This window comes from Miniopterus natalensis, chromosome 6 (genome assembly GCF_054644295.1).
Source record: "Miniopterus natalensis isolate mMinNat1 chromosome 6, mMinNat1.hap1, whole genome shotgun sequence".
NCBI classification, from domain to species: Eukaryota; Metazoa; Chordata; class Mammalia; order Chiroptera; family Miniopteridae; genus Miniopterus; species Miniopterus natalensis.
The window spans coordinates 44873006-44893899 of NC_142086.1; the positions used below are offsets into that span (position 1 = coordinate 44873006).

General features: G+C 51.4%; 1 protein-coding gene across 1 annotated transcript in view; it reads right to left on the bottom strand.

Moving 5' to 3' along the window:
• Positions 1 to 12051, bottom strand: part of ADCY5 (adenylate cyclase 5) — a 143351-nt gene extending 131300 nt beyond the window's left edge. The window contains exon 1 of the mRNA XM_016199939.2: positions 10390 to 12051. Coding sequence (XP_016055425.2) covers positions 10390 to 11517 — 1128 coding nt within the window. The 5' untranslated portion in view covers positions 11518 to 12051. The remainder of the gene's footprint in view (positions 1 to 10389) is intronic.
• Positions 12052 to 20894: the final 8843 nt, after the last annotated feature.

A 20894-nucleotide genomic window follows, 5' to 3' on the forward strand; every position in this document is an offset into this window, starting at 1 on the left:
GGCAGGGCCCCTGGGGGGACACAGCCTACCCTGCCCACTGAGCCTGTCCTGCCCATTGAGGGTGCAGTGCAGGCCCCCTCCCTTGGCAGCCTCCTCAGCTGAGAGGTCAGGGCCGAGGCACTTTCCAGATGGTATTGCTGCCTGGGAGCCGGTCACGGGGACAGATGGATCCCTCAGGAAAAGGGACTTGGACAGAGAAAGAGTGGGGACTTGGGCATGTTAAGTGAACAAATAAATAGCCTCTCCATTCCCTGCCCCCCAAAAATGTGAAAATAAAGCCTTGAAAATCCACTTAGCAAAAGAATGGCCCTTGGGCAGGAGTTTCATTTTCCCTTAGTTTTCTCTTGAACAGTGAGAGGGGCAGAAGGGGATTTGAAGCAGAGCTAAAGGATATCTGGGGTACGTTTGAGGGGGTTGATGGTTCTGGGAAGCTGCGTTTAAAACACATCCTAGAAACGCGCTAGTAAGCACTAAACTGGGTGTCTACTGGATGCTACTGGAAAGAAAGACCCCACGTCTGGCCTCCAGTATGTACCAGGAAGTAATCCTATGTGTCCCCAGGAGCTTCCCTTCCCTCCCCTGCTCCACTGATGCCACCCTGACTGGATATAAGGCAGCCTCACCCCAGAGCCGAGCTATCCTAGCATCGCTTCTGACCCCTCTTCTGGGTCTCATCCATCAAACCACTCGGGGCTCTTTATAGGTAAACATCTGCTCCCAGGTGCCCCCTGAACACTTCAGCGCTGCCTTCCCTCGCAGCATCACTGCAGGCTCAGGAAATGACAAATCATTTAATGTTCATCCGAGCCAGACACCATGAGGGAAGGGAGGCCATCACAAATTTAAAACCATGCATTCCAAAACCAAACCGAGACAACTGCTGGAGAGCAGCTGTGCCTTTTACAGCTTCTGCAGCACCATGGGGCGGATCCAGGGCTGGGCCCACTGTGAAAATTCAGAGAACTGGATTCGGAGTCAGATCTGGATTTGAATAGCGGCTCCTAAGCTAACGAACTAGCTGTGTGACCTAAATGAGATCACTTAACCTCTCTGAATCTCTACCTCCTTCCTCTCTGAAACACAGTTCTAACTATATAATTTGTTTGGACCACCCAACAACAGATCCTATTGGTCAGGAATCTATTATCCCCAGTTCATAGAGAGGAAACTGACTGAGAAAGGGTAAGGCAACTCAGCCAGAATCATATAACCAGGGTTTCCTCGTGGGCCCCAAAGCCAGCGTCTGCCCCATCTTAACCCATCACCTCCTCAGAGCTGTCATGAGAAGCAAATGAGATCACACGTGGTAAAGTCCTCGGTCAGCTATAAAATGCTAATCAATGTAAAAGCATTTGAGTCTTTTGGCTGATATTTGAGCCACTTCCTAGGGAATAAACAGAAAGCCACACATTTTTAAGAAGCAGAAATTCAAAAAATATACATATATTTGTAGCTTTTAAAATTTCACATCATTCTGCTAGTCCCGCAACCACTCTACTAGTGGTAAACATGTTACCAAATGGGAGTGAGGGGCCAAGGCAGGCCTAGGGCTCTGAGTGTACCACAGGTAGCTCTCCCCCTCCCTGGGGTTCAAGTCAAACCTGGGTTAGAATCCTGCTTTCTCCTCTCTCAGTTTGGATTTCCCTAGAAAAAGACCCTGAGACAAGGATTTGAGAACAAGTGGTTTATCTGGAAGGTGACTCCAGGAAACATTAGAAGGGACATGGAGAAGTGAGAAAAGGAAGGGAAGAAAATCACACACAGAAAGTTTTCAAGCTTGTTACCCCTGTGGACAACCAGAGCTGAATCCTTCTGCCAGATTGGGAACCCATGTAAAACAAGACTCAGAGGTATACTTCCACCCCAGGGGCAAGGGAGCTCGGGTATTTATCCACCAGCATCCAACAGTCACTGGTTGAGAGCTGCTCGGGGGTGGTAATTCTCCAGCATTTCTGACCTGGCCCATGAGCAGACAAAGGGGCTCAGGGCCAGAAAAAAAAAGCCCTCAAGTGCTGACAGCTGGAAGTCTGGCTGGCAAAGTAGAAAGGTATATGCCCAGGGAACATGGGCAGGCACTGAACCACCTGCTATGCACACTAGCTGTGTGACCTTGGGGAAGTTCCTTCCTTTCCCTTATTCCAGTTTCTGTAGTCCTGAAATAGGGCTAAAAATGACTTTTTCATAGGGTTGATATTAAGATTAAATGAGGTCACATATGTGAGGGATAAGCCCAGTGTCAGGCTTGCAGTAAAGATGCAATATAAACCCTTAAGAGAAAATGAAACTAGATAAAGGAGGTACCTCCCTAGTCCCTTCCAGCCCATCATTTTATTTCATAAAGGATTTTGGACCCAGATGGGGAATGAAACTTTAAAACAGGCAGCCAGCCAATGCACAACCTCCTTCCTAGGGGAGGAAAGCCCCCAAATGAACACCATGTCTAGGTTACTTTGCCTAGGTCTGCACAGAGGCAGGGGGCTGGACCCTGAGGAACTGCGAGGCTCCTCCCAACCCCTGCAGTCCTGTGTCCTAAAGCGAGTTTAAACAAGTACAGATGCATGCTCCCTATTATGTTCTTTGGAAAACTGGTTCTGGGGTCGAATGTTTGATATGGAAAAATTTTAGTACATATTAACATACTAATAGTTTTAAAGTCCTATAGTAAAGATTCCCATTTAACCCAGTATTTCCTAAACGTATCTGACACAGGGCTGAATGTGTGTATGTGAAACATCTATTAACATCCCTCCAAAGGACACTTAGTGGCAGAGTCTGGGCTAAAGGCAGTTCTGGGAGCTGGGACGCAGGTTGAATCATCTTGGAACTCCCACAGCTTAGCACAGTGCCTGGTACACAGTAGGCACCTAATAAATGGTTGTTGTCTGAATGAATGGAGAGAAGGGGAAAGAAGGACTTAATAATGTTTTTCAAATCTGTGAAGTGATATAGTACCGGCAGTGCCAGGCAACAGATCTCTGTTTCCAGGAAGACACACATTTTAAATGGCAGCAGGAGGGATTTGGGAAGCCCTGCTCAGAGTTTAGGATCACAATCCACCAAAATAGGCTTCCAAGCAGAGCTACATTGCTTCCCTCTGTGGAGGTGTTGGTCTAGCACTTCTGCACAGCCAAGAGTCTGCGTGCAGCTGTCCACCCACCCTACCACCCATTCACGCATTCATTCACTCATTCACACAAACAAACCCTCACTGAGCACCTACTACATGCCAGGGCACTGAGGCTAGCACTAGGTCCCTTAGGATCCCTTCCAAAAGCCAACTGGGACTTTCAGTGGGCTGTGTGATAAAGCCCATGGAGCCCCTAAGGGGAGGGGAGACAGGACCACCCAAGTGTGAGGTCAGGAAGCCTCAAGCCCAGAAGCCACAGCTCATAACCCTCCCAGAGAAAGAGGTGGTGGGGGTGTGGGGGTGGATTTCACGCTGACATATGAGGCTGGCCTAAAGAATAAAGCCACTACTGTTTCCTGGTGTTTGTTTGTCTACCCCCCCTTTCCTGTGACTATATCTCATTGTTCCCAGAGAGCATCCCCACCCCCACTTCCAAGCTCTTCCCCCCCCCCCACACTCACAGCTCGTCTCCCCTTCCTTCCCTTCCTACTCCTCCTTCAAACCACCTCCTAATTCCCTCCCTCTAGCCTCCCTTCTCAACCCCCAATCTCTCCGTTCTCCTCATTCTGTGCCGCCCATTCCAGACCTGGATATCCTCAATGTTTTCCACATTCACTTACCAGACACGTGAATGAATAAACCGGGACTCAAACCGAGCCCTGTCTTTCTGCTGATCCCCACCACCACCACCACCATCAATGGTGAGCCACAGGCTGCTCTGCCTCATAGAGGAAGGGGCCTGGGAGTGGTTGGGAGGAGGAACGAGAAGAGAACATGAGTCCAGGTCTGGGGCACCCTTCTCATCCTGTTCCATCATTACCAGTTTCCTTCTTGGGCTGCATCTGTGTATCAGTACACACTCCTCAGCCCCACCTGTGTATCTCCCGGTGGCTCGGCCGTGACTGTGCTTCCTCTAAACAGAAGCTGCGATGGGCATGACAATAGGACACTCAGATGGACTTCAGGAGGCAGTCATGCTATTGCCAGATACTAAAACACAGAATCCTAGGGTTGGGTGTGACCTGAGCAGTTATCTGGGCCAATGATCCCAAACTTAAGAGTTGGTCATCAAGACCATCTGGGGAGCTTTGAAAACTAGATCCAAACTGTTGAAAAAATAGATCCATCCCTCCGCCCTACCCTAGACACTTGGAAGCAGAGCCTTCCATTTCCCCAGTAACAAGCCTGGCAGAAAGCCATCCAGTCTCCACTTGACCACCTCCACTGAAACAGCTGGCTACCCCAGAAGGCATCTGGTTTGATGGCTGCAACCCCAAAGGCTAGAAAGGTAAGTCCTACCTGGAGCTGAAATCTGTCAACTATTTCCACCCGTTACCCCCAACTCTGCCCTTGGGAGCAACCAAAAATAAATATAGTTCCTCTTCTAATATCTGACAATGAGGATCACAGCAATAATGCCTTGCCCGTCTCTCCAAGTTTTCTTACCATGCTACAGTCTGCTCTCCTCCCAGCGAACTATCCCCCATCCTTTCAAATGTTCTCTCAGAAGCTAAGGTTTCCAGTTCTCCTTGCCAAATTGGTAACCCTCTTCTGAATTCTGGCATCAAACATGGTATTTCAGAGGGGACTCTGATCCTCCAAAGAACTAGATATGCCCATAAACCTAACCGACACCCCACTGGTCTTTACCAATGACCAGCCCATAATGCAGACTCACATTAAGCCCATGGTCCTATAACTGGAAAGCCCCAGATTTTGTTCATGCTGTTGTAAAGAGAGATCTTCCCTGTCCCACACTTAGACATTGCCTCGAGGAAAGGGGGCGGGGAGTAGGGCTTCCCAATTGTCTTCATGAAGTTTTGTGTTTGGGAAAGAAGATGAATGCTGATCCTGCCCTCCATTAGCTAGCTACCCCCATCTGATAAGCATGGATGAAAGGATACGCTAAAACATAACTTATGTAACTGTACCCAGAGGATCTCTGGGCCCAAATCGGAGCTCCTGGAGAAAACTGTTTCTAGTCCCAACACAGGCTCCTGCTCCTGGGAAACAAACCACCACAATTTGCCCCACCACAAGATAAAGTTAACTGAGGTGCGAGCGGGCAGCTGTAGACTGGAAGTTACCCAGCAAGAGGCTGGTACAAGCACAGGGAGTCTTCCACATGGGGTGCCCCTCTCTCCAACACCCACCCATCTTCAGCTGGAACCAAGGTAGGAGCTCCATTCACACCTCTCAGGAGAAGAGAAGGCCCAGCCCAGCATAGGTCCCAGCCCTGACTCCTGGCCAGGGTCCCTCTGCGCAGGAAAGCTGCTGTCCAGGCCTGTTAAGCTAATTTTTAAAACTCTTCTGTGAGGCTGGGCAGGTTTCCGTGATGAGGTTTAAGACATCGTCTGTGTCCTCTCTGTACAGGAACATGAGCACACTGTTCCATGTCCCACAGAACACAGACCTCCTGCTCTTGCTTCAGATAAAAACTTACATTGAATTATTAACAGTGAACATTTTGCAAATACAGCAGCTGATCGTTCTGCTCCTCGCGGGGTCTCTGCCATTCTGAAGTCTTCCCCACAAGAACAGAGACACCCCTAGGATCTAGAAAATGACCCTCCCATCTAGAAGCCCTGCTCCACCCCCACCCCCAGAGGCTTCTGCTCCCCTCCAGACACCCCCTTCCCACCCATACAGGAGGCAACATAATCGAAAACAATTAGCAAAAATAATTGGCAAATACAATTAGCCTTGAGGGAAGACAAGCAGACCCTCCTCAGCTCCTAAAGCAGCACCAACCCCCATCCAGCCTGCTGTGCTGCTGGAGTTCACAAAGGCCAGGTTTCTCCCGTCCAGAATTGCGGGCATTGGGGGAAGTAATTGGTGGCAGGCAATTCCCAGTTCCCGGTGGTTGCAGTGGAAGTGTGTCCTCCACACACCCAGGCGGTCAGGGAGGCAGTGGCTGCCAGCAGCACACATGGGGCAGCCACAGTGACCCACCAAGCAGGCCTCTGGGCCACGTTCCAGAGAGAGGAGGAGGCTCTTCAGTGGGGCTCACTGGGCAGCTGAGCGAGTGAGTAACAGAAAGGGTTTTTGAAAGGGATGGGTGGGTACTCCATGGGGTCAGGGGAGCTAACCACTTAAATCTAGGCCCCAGCTTCATTATGGAAGGGGGGATATGCATCCAAGGTACTTCCCTAAGAAGTCAGAGGTCAAGGTCAGAAGGGTGATCAAGGCCTAGAATCAGAAAAGCAAATGGTCGCAGGAAGCCAGCCACCAGCCAAGAATAAACAGGACAGAGCTGCAATGATCTCCTTTCAAAGTCAACACAAAGGCTTCCTGGGGCCTGCCTCCATCACCCGACCCAGCCATGGAACAGACAGATACGCACACACATATGCATGCACACACACCCACGGGCCAGCCCACACCACCCACCCACCCACCCACACACACACACACACATCTCTTAATACGCACACACTGTGGCCAGCCCACGCCAGAGACACACGCACGCACACACGAACTCATGCACACACGTACCCACCCCTTGGCAGCCACAGTAGTCAGCTCCACCTCCATCCATCCCCAACCTCCTCCCTACAGACACTCACACGTGCTCACAGTCACTGACATCACCCACACAGTGCCTATGCCTTTCTGATATCTGGAACAACTGGTGACAGTTATGGGTTCAAACAGGCATAAAGGATAAAATGCAGAAAATCACTGAGTTTCTCCAAAAGGGTTAGGGGAAGAGAGGAAGGAGCTGCAGGTAGGCTGGGTGGAGGGCTCTCCAGGGCAACCTCTAATAGCTCTCCAGGACAACCTCTAACAGCTCTCCCAAGCTCACAGGGACCCATAGGGGGTCAGAATCTGCTCCTCAGAAACTACATCAGGCAGGTTTAATGTGGCTATAGAATAATAATACTCCACATTGAACAGAACTTTCTACTTTTCAAAGAGCTCTTCCATCCATTATTACCTCCTAAAATAACCCTGGACAGTGGAGAACGCTCATCTCCTTGGCCAAATGACCACCTGCCCTCACCAGGCCTAATGATTTTTCTCCAAAATAATCTTTAATAGCTAAGCATATGTAATAGTTATGTGAGCGTTCTTGTTTGTGTGTGAGTGCATGCAGAGGCTTTATGTGGCAGAGTGGGATACAGTCAAACAAAAATGAGGTTGCCATGACAACAGGCTCCGGCATCATCGAAGCCTATTAACACAAGTGAGGAATGTGTTTGGCAGATGCTCGAGTGTTATTTATGGTATGGGTGTAGCAGAGGGACTTGTAACACGCAAAGAAGGAGAAAAAAACAACCCTGTGACGCTCTTACTGTACCCCACCAGAGAGACAACAGTGAGACGAGCACAGAAGGAGAGGTTGAGAGGCTGCAGATGGGGAGTAAGAGATGGAGAAGAGCAGGCAGGCAAGCAGGGGAGATGAGAGGTGGGCAGAGAGCAACAGGGGAGTGAATGGGGAGGGGAGAGAAAGGAAGTAAGAGAGAAAGAGCAGAAAGGGAGGGGGGCGGATACCAGGGGAAGAGCCAGAGCCAGAGATGCCAGGAAAGGAAGAAAAACCATCATCTTCCAAAGAAGACAGCGCCCCCACCTTGCCTCTCCATTCTTTCTTAAGTAAAAACCATCAGACGGCACCTGTTAAGAAACCAAATGTTTCTCCTCCTAGTTGGAACAAAAGGCACAGCTCTAAACATAAGAGGGGCTGGAGAAGAGTAAAGTACTCAGGTCAGAGAGGGCCAGCCTCACAGGACAAGAAGTGAAGAAATGGCAATAGTTTCCTGAGAGTCTACTACATGCCCACAACACTGCTGCCCATTTCCCTGGACCTGTGTCCTTATCAAAGGAAAGAATAAGGCATCTAACCCAAGCCAAAGGCCTGCCGCTCTGGGGTAAGGCAGACAGATGTTAATGCTGGACCGTCCCACTTATATTTTCCCACCATTGCTCAAGAAATACAAATTTTATATCAGACATAATCAGAAAGGTAAATTAAATACAAACAAAAGGACACAGTTTTCTCTGAAGCCAAAATGAAACAGTTTGCATTCCCCTATGGGGGACCATTCCTAACAAGCTCTGCTGTACTCATAGGAGATCTTGAGAAGTCAAGTGTAAATCCACCCAAAAGCCTACACTCAAGTAAAGGTCTAAAGACCACAGTGGGTAAAAGAAGCCAAGGGTGGGGCTGGTAGAGGTGGGGAGAAGAGAGAAATTTGCCTAAGGAACTAAAAGGAGAAGTCAGACAGACACTCTGTTGCTGCAATGGCATTTTCACGCTAAGATGGAGCTGGAGCACCCAAGGTTCAGGACTCTTTTCCTGGGATCTGACTCCAATCTCCCGAAATCAGACATGCAGGATTACTACGGCTGTAATCAGACCCTGCCTCCAAGTCTGGTTTAGAAAATACTCTGACCGACCCTGGAAATCTCTACTGCTCTGTGTGGATGCATGCCCTTCCCCCTGAAGAAAAGCTACACCTACCCAAGTCAGAAACAACCCCCAAAGATACAACATCTATGTGACAGTGCAGGTCTTCGGGTCAAAAGAGTTGAAGGCTTTAAAGCACTAACAATGGTAGCTAACTTTTTTTTTAACCATCATCTCTCAATAGGTTTCTCTCAAGTTCAAAGCTGATGTCTAAAGTTTTTCTTCTGATCCCAGATAAGAAAAACTTTAACTTAGCATTAACAACCCCACCTACTCCACTTATTGGAACCCAACCAAACTGGCAACAGTTATTAAATCCCTCCTAAGTACCCTGCATCGTGCTAGACAAGAGAGGGTATTGGAGGAAAAACAAGTATAATTCAGGATTCTTGAGTCCAAGGGGCTTAAATTGAATGAGGAATAAAACCAATGAACCCTGGAGAATAGTAAGTGCTCCACTCTGTGGCTCTGACTCCATTGTTACCATGCAGAAGAGGAAGAGGCCAGTATGGCTGCCGTGGAAGGAGAGGGCTCCTTGCAGGAGGTGAGGCTTGGGACAGAGGAGGGTAAACTGTGAGGGGCATACACGGTCCTCTCATTCTCTAATAAAGGAACCTGGGGCCCAGAGAGGTTGCAAGACCCCTCCTTCCCAGTCATGGAGCACTCTGAAGGTACAGATAGAGCCCAGCGCACTAAACTGCATACAGGTGCTATTCCCTGTATGAGAGTCAGGGGGCACAGGAGAGCCCCTCAAAAAAGAGATCCTCCTCAACAGGATCAAAGTCTGAGAAAAGCATCAGAGGTGGGAGATCGAGGAAGGCAATGACAATGGAATAGAGTTGAGAGGTTCTATAGAGGAGGCAAACACCCTCAGAGGGTTGCAGTAGGGTCTGTGGTCAAGAGACTAGCTTGCAATGAGGGCCCACTTGACTCTCCCAGTTCAGCTACATGCAAATCAGCTGGCTCAGCAGGGGTCAATGGATGAGGTCCACAGAGCCATAGACAAGGGGACTCTTAAAGGGAAAAGGTGTGCACGTTAGAGGGGCTGGTCTCACCCTGAGGGCAGGATGGCAAGTACACCCCTCTCCCAAAACCCTTCAGTAGAATCACCAGTTAACAAAGTGTTATTTCTTCCTGAGCCCACTGTTCTAGGCTCGCCCAACCAATCCCAGCAGGGATAAAAAGCCCCACCACAAGCAAGAACCAGCAGCACCACCAGGAAGGGGTCACAATGTCCAACATTAGCTTTCTGCTCAGGCAAGGAGGGGGACTGCCATCACACACATCTCAGTGAGAAGGTCCTTCCTACCTTTGCTGGTGGCAGCTTATTGGCTTGGGACACTTTCATAAATGAAACAACTTCTCAGCCCCAGCCTCAGACAACTGGCAAGGTTATCAATTCTCTTCCTTAAGACTGGGCATGGGGTGCCCTGGGTCTCCTCTCCCCAACGGAGACCCAATAAAGATCCAGGACTCCATTAACAAACCAGCAGTGGCACTAGAGAGGGAGAATCTGCGATAGGGTCCAGCCACTTGTGTCTTGGGCTTTTATACATATACAGGGACAGAAGTACAGGAAGAGAAGGGGACTTCTCCAAATCCTTCCCTACAATAATGGCTATGGTTTAGTGCGTGTTTCTGTGGGGCCAGGGACATTACATATAATACGAAGGCACTCCTTTAGTAAACGAAAATGCTGGGGCTGAGAGCGGGTTAAATGGCTCACAGACACCACACAGATGACACAGCCATGTCTCTCTGCCCCTTTTCACCACTTTAAAAGGGGGAAGGTGGAATGTCTGTCTTTGGCCTGCAGGCCCCACAATCCAGTCCCTGTGGCCAGGTGGGCTCCTACCTGCTTGAGCAGGAACTGGTCCTGGGCGTTGGTGTGCAGGGCAATCCCCAAGTGGATAGCAGACAGGAGCACCCCGCTGAGTACCGCGGCCCTCATGCGCACCGGCAGCAGCGTATAGATGGTGTAGATGAAGAACACGGTCCACCAGATGCCCTCCGAGGCGCTGCGCGGCTGGGGCAGCAGCAGGCCCACCACCTGGACGGCCAGCACCACCGCAATAAGCGCATAGCAGGCCAGGCCCATGTGGTCCTGGTGGAAGGCGGCGCGGTTGCAGAGCACGGCCATCACGAGGATCACGCCCACGGCGGCCGCCAGCACGGAAAGGTAGGGCAACTGGAGCGGTGGCCGCGCCGCGTGGAAGGCCAACATGACGAGGCACACGAGCACCAGCACGGCCATCAGCATGGTGAGGCTGCTCTGGTTCAGGCGGAAGAAGTAACGCTGGTACAGCCGCTCCAGCTTGTCGGACGGGAACTTCTTAGAGCGAAATATCTGCAGCAGCGCCAGGCAGCAGGCGCCCAGCGACAGCACCGTGCCGGGACCCGCGCCGGAGCCCGCCGAGCTGCCGTCATCCCCGGGCCCTTCGTCGCCCTCGATGGCGCCGGCCTCCAGCTCATCGGCCGCGCGGCCCTTGCCCCGCCGCTCCTCCAGGCCCAGCTCCACCGAACGGGGGCGCACCTCTGTCCCGCCGGCTGCGGCCGCCGAGGCCGCCGAGCCGCCGCCGCCACCCGCAGGGGGCGCCCGGGTGCTGCCCCCGCCGGCCGCGCCCCGGCGGTGCCGGCGGCTGCCCCGACCGCAGTCGTCGCCGCCGCGCTCTTGCCAAGCCGACTTGGAGCGGAAGCTGAAGCCGAATCCCCCGGCCAGGGGGTCGTCGCCACTAAGCGGAGGATCGTCGTCCTCGTCGCTGCGCCAGCGACTGGCCAGGCGCTGCTGCTGCTGCGGGGTCACCGCCCCCCCAGGTTTCTTGGTGGAGCCGCGGGCGGAACCCCTAGGGGTGTGGGGGTAGCCATTGGCGCGGGAATCGGCCGCTCCCCACGCGGAGCGGTGTTCCGAGCTTCCCCGGGGCGCCGGCGCCGCCACTGTCTGCGCCGCGTAGCCCGGGGGGCTCACGCTTTTGGAGCCGGACATCCCCCTCTCGGCCTCGTCGTCTTCCTCCTCCCCCGGAGGCCTGGCCGGGGGTCTCCAAGGGGAGGGCGGACGGCCGAGCAGGGGGACCAGGCTGGGGTCACACGTGGGGGGCGGCCCGGGGCCCTGCGCAGCAGCGGGACATCTTGGCACCCCCGTCCTGAGCGGAGATGGAGGGCGAGCTGGGAGGCAGGCACAGCCCGAGGTGAGAAGTGGCTGAGAATCCGCGTCAGGAGTCCCAGGTCCGAGATGGAGTTGGCTCCCAGGTGGGGCAGCGGGGACTGGCGGAGCAGCTGCGCCGCGCGCAGAGGGACGTCCGGACTCCTGGCTCGCGTGGAGCTCGACAGGGACCAGAGTTGCGGACGAGGCGGGACGGAGAGGTGTCCTTGCAGGCGGCGCCTCCCCGGGGCTGCCAGTGCCTGGGCGCGGCGCTCGCAGATTATGCCTTAGCGGAGCCCAGCGGCACACGCGGCTCGGCGGCGGCTAGGGCGGCTCGGCGGGGATCCCGGCGTGGACACCAATCGGGTGCCCTTTCCTCGCGGCGGACTGGGAGCGACTGGGAGGTGCGAGCGCCAGCCAGCATTATTTTCTTAAGAGGGGTGGGGAGGTGGGATGGAGGGTGGAGAGGACGGGGGAGGGGGCGGCAGGCGGAGCAACAGCTCGGGAGCCCTGGGGGGAGGGTCCTGGAGCCCGGGGGGGCCGTAGTCCGCATCCCCCACCTCCCGCGGCGAGAGTGGGAGCGTGCCCCCGCGAAAGCCGAGTGGAGCCTTCAGCGCGTCCGCTCAAGGGGCGGGGGCGAGGACCGGCTCCTGCAGCGCGGCTCTTCCCCTCTCGCCTCCCTCTTCCCCCAAAACGGAGCGGAGCTGGCCCGGACCCGTCGGCCCAGGAGGACTGTCGCGCCGACTCCACAAGCTCCAGGCTCCTCGCAGCCGGCTGCGGGCCCACCGCCGCCGGGTGCCGAAGGACTAGGCGGAGGGCGGAATCCGGCGCAGCACCGCCGCCGTTCTGCCCCAACGCAGGCGGGCTCCTTCCGGGGAGCGCGGTATCCAGAAATCCAAGGCCAGGGCTCAGATGCCGCGGGCCCGCAGGGGCCCGCCCAAAAGCCGATGCGCTCCAGGGGCGCTCTGGGGGGGCCCACGGGAGCCAGGCTCAGGGCGCGCCACGCACGCCTCGGGCCCTGCGCCGCTCCGGCCGCTAGCGCCGCTCCTTCCTTCTCGCCGGCTCGCCGCCGCGGGAGCGCCCTCCGCATCCCCTCCTCCCGCCGCTCCCCGCCCCCCGCGCCGCTCCGGCCTGGGCTCACAACGGTTCGCTGCCGCCTCCGCTCGTAACCCGGTCGCGGCCCCCGCCTCGGCGCCCCGCGGGCATGCTGGGGCCCTAATCAGCGGCCGCGGGAGACCCAGTTCCTCTTCCTCACCTACATTTGCGTCGCGCCCCCTCCCTCTGGTTCCTGGAGCTGCGTCCAGCCCGCGGTCCCTTGGCCAGACCCGGGCGGAGCGCGGCCCTCCCCACCCCCTGTTTGGGTTTTTGTGCCCCTAGCCCTGTCTCCCCTCTTTTGTATCCCCCTTTAATCCCCCTCCCCCATTCAACCCAACTTCAGCCCCAGCACTGCGCCCCCCTTCCTTGGCCCGGCTCGATTGGCCGCTTCCTGAGCTGTCAGACTTGAGTCCGGCGCTCTTATTGGGCGATTCTCCGGCCTGGTGGCCGTGCCGAAAGGGGGTGGACAGGGCGGGGGGCGCCCGGGCAGCGACTGCGGCAGGGAGCCGGAGACCACAGCCCCCCGAGGGGTAGAGGGGCCCAAGAAGCAGACCCGGAAACGGACAGGGGCGATGGAGAGACCCAGGATCTCTGAGGCGCGGAAAGACAATGACGGAAAAGATGGAGATGCGGCGGGTGAGGCCGATGCAGCCGGGGCGGGGCGGACTGGACGGCTTAGGTGGGGAGTTACCTAGAGGGAGCCCCACAGACAGCACTAGGAACACTTGGCGTTTATGGTGAGCTCTTTGTAAAAATCTCAGCTGAGTCCCCTCAGTAACCCTGGGATGTGACCGGGGACGGGCCCCTTGTGATTATTCCCAGTTCATAGATGCAGAAACTGAGGCTCCAAGAGCTGAATCAACTTTGCCCGGGTCATACAGGTCTCCTAATTTGCAACCGAAAGATCTTCGGTCAGCACCAGACTGCCTCCCCTCCCTAGCAAGGTGTGGTCGGGAAGGACGGGCCCCAGAGCAAAGTGGAGCCTCCTCGAGAGGGGGATGGGAGAGGGAGCGGAGAATGACCAGGTGCTCCCGCACGGCGACCGAGGCAGGAGCCGACAGAAGGACTTGACCGCGGGTCAAAGAGGACCTGGGCCTGGGGAATGATACACCTACCCAGTTCCCCTGTCCTGATGGAAGTTCTGGCCGTCTAAACACTGAAAAGGTGGGGGAACCACACCTCTCTGGGTGGGGGGAGAAACGGCCTGCCCTTCACTCTTCATCCTCAGCTCTCTGCAGAGCTTCCCAAGAGGAGCCTAATGGTCTGAGAGAGCTTCCCTTTTGCTCTCTGCTGGTCATCTTTGGCAGATTGGAAGGTAAACCTTGCCAGAGTTACAAATTGGGAATAAAATTCCGAGAGATCTGAATATACAAACGCTTGAGTAATCTAGCCTCTGAGAAATCCATTATTAGCTAAGTCATAAAAGCACCGTGAGTTTAGCCAACAAACATTCCTAGAGCACCCCCTATGTGCTAGGTGCTGCAGGGACCGATGACCCAACTATGGCTACAGTCAGGGGGAGACCAGATATCCACTCACTCAGTTCAGAGCACAATTCAGTCAGTGTTCAACAGAAGGCCAAACAGCATTTAAGGGGTTCAGAGAGAGCCCTTAATTCCCAGTGCGAGGGCCAAAAAAGACTCTAGAGGTTGAATGTGGGGCTGGCAAGGAAAAATAAGTAAAAAGAAAGATGGGCTAATATTTATTAAGTAACTACTTACTGTATGCGTGTGTTTTATTATCCTATAACCATTTTGAGGAAGACGTTATTTCCCTTGCTATAAAGATGAGAAAACAGAATTAGAGAATCAAAAAGTCTGCCCAAGGCCCACAGTTGGTAGCCTGCTCCTTGTACTCCACCGCGTAGCCATGCGGCAAAAACTATATGGGAGAGACACTCAGGACAGGCGACTGCATGGACAGATGTATCAAGGCCATTGGGTTCCATCCTTGAAACTTCTCGTTCCCAGAGTCCTCCCTGGGTCATTCCTTGTAATTTTATTCAGCTTTAAAATTAACCACTATCTTTTAACAAATGCCATGTGTGATTAAATATAGGAGAAAGAAAGGGAGGGAGCCCGGCCAGGCATGGGTCAGCGGCTGAGCGACTCCCTAGGATCCAGGCGATCAGGGTTCGATTCCCAGTCAGGGCACATGCCCGGGTTGCGGTCTTGATCAATGACTCTCTCATCATTGATGTTTCTATCTCTCTCTCTTCCTCTCCTTTCCTCTCTCTGAAATCAGTAAAGGTATATTTTAAAAAGAAAAGAAAAGAAAAGGAAAGAAAAAAGAAAAGAAAAGAAAAGAAAAGAAAAGAAAAGAAAAGAAAAGAGAAAAGAAAAAAGAAAGGAGGGAGGGATTCTTAATCATACTACCTGGAAAGAACCATTAACATCTCTTTCATCTACAATAGTCATTTATTGTCTGAACAGAATTCCATTGCAAGCATATGTTATAACTTATTTAACCAGTCCCCTACTGTGTTTTCATTTTTTGCTGTCATAGCAGTTTATAAAGTTTCCACTCTTTCACTGTTATTAAACAATGAGCATTTTTGTAGATAAATCTTCATATATATCTTTAATTATGTCCTTAGGAGAAATTCCTACAAGTAGAATTGTTGGGTCAAAGGATAAACTTTTTTTTTTTCTCTACGATATTATTTAAAACTGTATCTTCAGCCCCTGCCTCCCTTCCCAGTTCCAAGCATCCCTCTGTCCACTGGAGAGCTCCCCATGGACACTCCTTGGTACCCACCAGATCCCCAGATTCAGTTTTTGTAAAACTAAGGTCATCTCCCAACAAGCTTGCTCCTCCCTGTCTCCACTGATGGAATTACCATCCTGGAAACTCCCTGTAGAGTAGTGATCCCTCCTATCCCAGTTCCCTGCAGTCCTGCCTCCTTGCCCTTGTCTTTCACATCTGTCTCTTCTTCTATATTCTCTGGCTACTACTGTACCCAGATCCTCCCCCCTCCCTTCTCACCTGGACACTTATCAGCTCTCCCTCCTCTTCCCTCCATGCCCTCTAAGCTGTCCTCCACTCCCCCCCCATCTGATCATCAATGTCACACACACATTACTGAAAACAGCCTTGTCCTCAAAACAGCCTCTTCTCACCTCCCAGCTTCTGCTGTTCACTTCTCCATGTCATCCCACCCACCCTGAACTGCACTTTGCCTCAGCAGAGATTACCCTCTCCCCCCGCCCCACAAATCAAATTTAGAGCACCTCTCTGACTCCCTCTCTAATGCCCGTCCCCCTTGCCCCCCCCCCCCGCTGTTAGGCACTCCCCCTCAGCTCCCAGCACACCTTGCTTTTTATCTCTATTATAGCACTTGTCACATTGCATTAGCTTGACTTGTTTTCAGAACTCTCTCCACAGACAGAGCTCCTGGAGGGCGGAGTTGATATCTTACTCATTCTTGCACCCAGTGCTTAGCCTGGTGCCTGGCACATAGGAGGTATTGGCAAGTTGTTTGTGGGATAAACAAATGGTACATCTGGGGAACTGTGAGCCGAATGGAATCTGAGGTGTGTGAGGGGGAGAGGGGCTGGCAAGGTGGGTAAAGATGGGAAGGTGGGTTGGGCTCTTGAACACTGTGGGGGGGAGGTTGGGCTTCAATTTAAAGATAATAAAGAGCCCCTGAATTGGAGGACAGGAGTGTCCTGGTCCATTATATTTTGGGAAGCAGACTCTGGCAATGATGTAATGAGGTTGGAAAAGCAAGCTATTGCAGAGCAGATGTAGGTAGAACCCAAAAGTGACATGGTGATGGGAGTGATGCCATCCATGGAAGACACCTATGGAGGGCTGATCAGGAAACCCAGGGGTTGCCCTCTGTAGAAGAGGAGTCCTCAAGGTCAGAAGAAAACCAAGAAAGTCCGAGGTCACAGGAACAAAAGGCAGAAGTTTAGAAGACCATCTCCAGGATGTGCGCCTGGCAGTGGTCATCAGATGGGGGTTGACCCAAGACCATCTCAGGCTGCTCTCTGAAATGAATATTCTGTTTGCAGAGGTCAGGTGACCCCCCCCCCCCCCCGCCCCAGGACACCAGGCCTTATTGTGGAGATCTGCAGATACCCTTAACCTTTCCAGCCATCTTCCCCCTTGGGTCTCAGTTACTTTTAGGACTTTATTCTTTATTCACTCCCCAGGCTTCTTTTTTGGAAGAATATTTGTTTTGGAAATTTTAGAATATTTTAGAATATTGAAAAGTATTTGTAGAAGTAGGTAACAGTAATACTCCCTTACCTAAAAATACCTTCCCCTACATTGCTTAAAATTCCACCATGAGATAGTCATGCTTTGGCATGACAATCATTCCATAAAAATGGATACGGAAAATCTAGAGACAGAAAGTAGATTGATGGTTGCCTAGGCCTGGGACAGGGAGGAATGGAGAGTGATGGCTAAATGGGCCCAGGATTTCTTTTGGGGGTCATGAAAATGTTCTAAAATTATAATAATGACTGCACAACTCAATAAATAAATGGAAAACCATTGAATACTGGGTGAACTGTATGGTATGTAAATTATATTTCAATAAACTAGTTGAAAAATGAATACGGACACCCCCGGAGGATGGAAGGACTTATGCCAGGAATTGTCAGTCATCATCAATTGCGAATGAGTTTGATCAACAGGCTTCACCCACTGATGCAAGGTTGGGGGCACTAAGAGAATGGATGCTTATGTTTAGGAGTAGAGATGTGTTAGGGAGTGGGAGGAAAGAGCACTTGGGACCACGAGCCTTTCCCAAGGCAAATGGAGCCAGAAAAAGGCACAAGTGCCCTGGAGCAGGACGAGGGCAGAAACAAACGCCAGTTAGGAACTGGGGGTTGAAAATTAACTTTGCCCACTGTGACGAGTTATTCACAAGGAATTAAGGAACTCTTAGAACCCTGGGCTCTCTGGAGGGTGAAGGAATCTTAAAGAACAACTCATTCCCAAAAGTATGTCAACCTCCCCTGGACATTTGTATTTTGAGAGCAAGCCCCATGCTTCAGACTAGATGATTTACCTTTCCTAAGAAAAACAAACTTCTTGTTATCCCCAAGTCAGAGAGTAGCTAACAGGATGGAGCACTGAGTGTCTTGAGGGTAGGTCATCCACGGAGACTTGGGGCCCAGAGTGTTAACCATTGGGGACAGATGGCTGAGGTCCCTGGGAGCTACCCTCCACTCTAGCCCACCCCCAGCAGGAGCTCTGAGGAGAAACCAAATACATCAGCCCCTTACTCCTAACCTCTGGCTTGCTTGGCTTGGAAATCAAGGATGCTAAGAAGTTCGCATTTGGCCATGGGAGCCTGTCCCTAGGTTTCCCCAGACCCTACAGGCACCACCAAGCCTCTGGGCCTCAGAGAACAGGAAACAGTATTCAAAGAGCTCAGACTGTAGCTGATGTGGAAATGGCTCATAATAGCTCGAGCTGCCACTCTCCCAGGTGCTGACATTTGCATTTTAATGGAGGCGGTTAATGCCTTCAGCTAAAGGAGTGACTAATATGTTCTTTGGAATGCTACTGGGAGTAAATGTGAGGCCCTTTGAGGCCCAGGGCCGTTTAATGCCCTGTAGTCACAACACACGGTGGTATCTGATGGGCAGGTTGGACCCTAATGCCCACACTCCCTGCTTTATCTTTGTTCCTGTTCTTGACTTTGCTTTCTTTCTTGTACTTTCTCCGGAATAATTTTTTTCTAAAAATCTGGGAACATCCCCATGAGTTGTTTATTCTTTCAACACACATTAACTGATTCATTATTACCATTTCAAGCAGAAAGCTATGCCAGGTACAACTGAGTAGGGGAAGCCCAAGAAATTTGCCTGCAAGATACCACCCCCAAGAAGTCAGAGGTGAGGAAAACACAGAACAAGCTGGAGACCAGCAAAGCATCAGCAGAGGCGCTCTGTGCAGTGCATGCTTATTGCTTCATGAATACCCCAGCAGGAGGCTATGAACTAATAAGAGAAAAATATTCCTATACACTGGGGGTGGGGGGGCAAGAAAGGCTTCTGGGAGGGGTGAGAGGGACCTTAATGTAGGCATTGGAATTAGATATATAAAAACTAGATGGAGTTTTGAAGATTCAAAACATTCCTCTATCCTCAAAAGACCATGTATTGTGTGATCCTTTTGATAGGAAACATCCAAAAGAGGCAAGTCTATAGAAACAAGCAAACAAAATGATCAGTGGTTGCCTAGAGCTGGGGTGGGGTGGGTATGGGGAGTGCCTGCTAATGTGTACAATGGGGTGGTGAAAGCAGCTCTAAGATTGTGGTGATGTTTCCACAACTGTGTGATTATACTAAAAACTATTGAGTTACACACTTTAAAAGGATAAACTTTACAGAATGTAAGTTATATCTCAATGAAGCTGTTGAAAATGGGGGAAAAGTAGGGTCCAAAGACATTCCTTTGGTAACCCTGCTTTACAGTTCTAGAAGGAATATCCTAGTTTTAAGTTCCTAGTCTTTTACTGTGTGACAGCCCATTTTTAAGGTGAAAATTTTTCAAGGACCCCAACATGGTGTATATGTACTTTATTTAAGAAAATACATAATGGTAAAAAGCTATTATAAATTTAGTAATTGATTTAAATGAATAAATACTTTATTAATCCCAACAGCATCTATACATGTTAGAAAAGTGGTTCTGTATTTGTGGAGGGAGCATGTTTATTGTGCCTACAGGCAGGGCTTAGTGGCCCTCTTTCAAGATCTTCTTGGCCCTTTAGGGTCCTCAGCCCACAGGTTTAGAATCCGGTCCATGCTCTACCAGGGTGTGTCTGCCTCAGCTTCTCCATCAAGTGAGTGCTGATGGGGGGGGGACCCATTTGCAGAAAATGTGATACAATCTCCACCTCATGATGTTTCTGCCTCTTCAACTGCTCAGCCAAAATGGTGCCCTTTCTCCTCCCAAACCAATGGGCTTTGCTGAGAGCAGATCCTCGTCTGCACCGGACAGCCAGAGCTGTGCTGATTGGCAGACATGCGTCTCCAGCAAATATAATTAAAGGCAGCAGCAAGTGAACGCCTATTAATTTTTCATTAGAAAAAGTCAAAGGCAAGCAACCTTCTTGGAAGACAACATCACTGAACTTCAACCTTGGTAGTTAAAGCCAGGCTTTCCCCCACGTGTGCATACCCCCCCCCCCCCCCATGAGTACACACACACACAGCAAGTTCACAGCCTCTGTACTGAGCACAGAAGAAAGAGTCAGAGACCAGCATCCCAAACTCTTCAGAGGTCATTGAGTCCCATCCCTTGTCTTAAATTACCCCAGTGGCTATCTGCACATGCAATTGACTATGTAAATGGACCTTATACAATATGCTGATGTCTCCAAAACTGTGTTTACATATTTTTATGACTTGCCCTATTTTAAATGCCCTTGGGGAGATTACCATTCAGAGCTAGCTATGGTGAATCCTTTTGTAAAGAAAACAGTGCTTACTCCCTAGTGTTTGTTTTATAAGCCGGGGCACAATGGGGTAAGAAGAGGAGAGTTGGGGCCTGAGAAGGGAGGACAATCTGCCTCTAAGAGCTGCCTCCTTATTGGTAGGCAGGACCGACTGAACTGACATCCTGCATCAGTTAGCTCATCTCTCTCCTTTCCACCTGTGCCTCCTTCCTAAGGTGTCCCACCTGATGAGAAAAGTCTTTCCACTCAACACAGAGAAGAACAGAGGGGAAGAGTGCTAGGCTTGGGGTCAGAGTCAGAATACCTGGAGGCACCGCACCAGCTCTACCACTTTCTGGCTTCTTGATGTCAGACAAGTCACTTCACCTCTCTGAACTGCCATCCCCAGCAAGGATAACAGTGCTCTCCTACCCCACTTAACCACTTGCTATGAGGACCTAGACAATGGTGTGAAATCTTTTCAAATTATTCACCCTTACGTAAAATGGGAGTCATTCTTAATAATAGTGAATGAACAAATTAGTTCTTAAGAAATCCAAATGTTTATTTAAGAGGTTAGCATGGAACGAGTTACATGACTAGGTCTCAGGCTCCTACATACGTTTATAGATGACTGTGATAAATACTTTTATGTCTGTGCGGGTATGCACCAGCTCCTCTCCTAGTCTGGGAGATCTGTTCTTTCATCTCTGCTGTGTTCAAA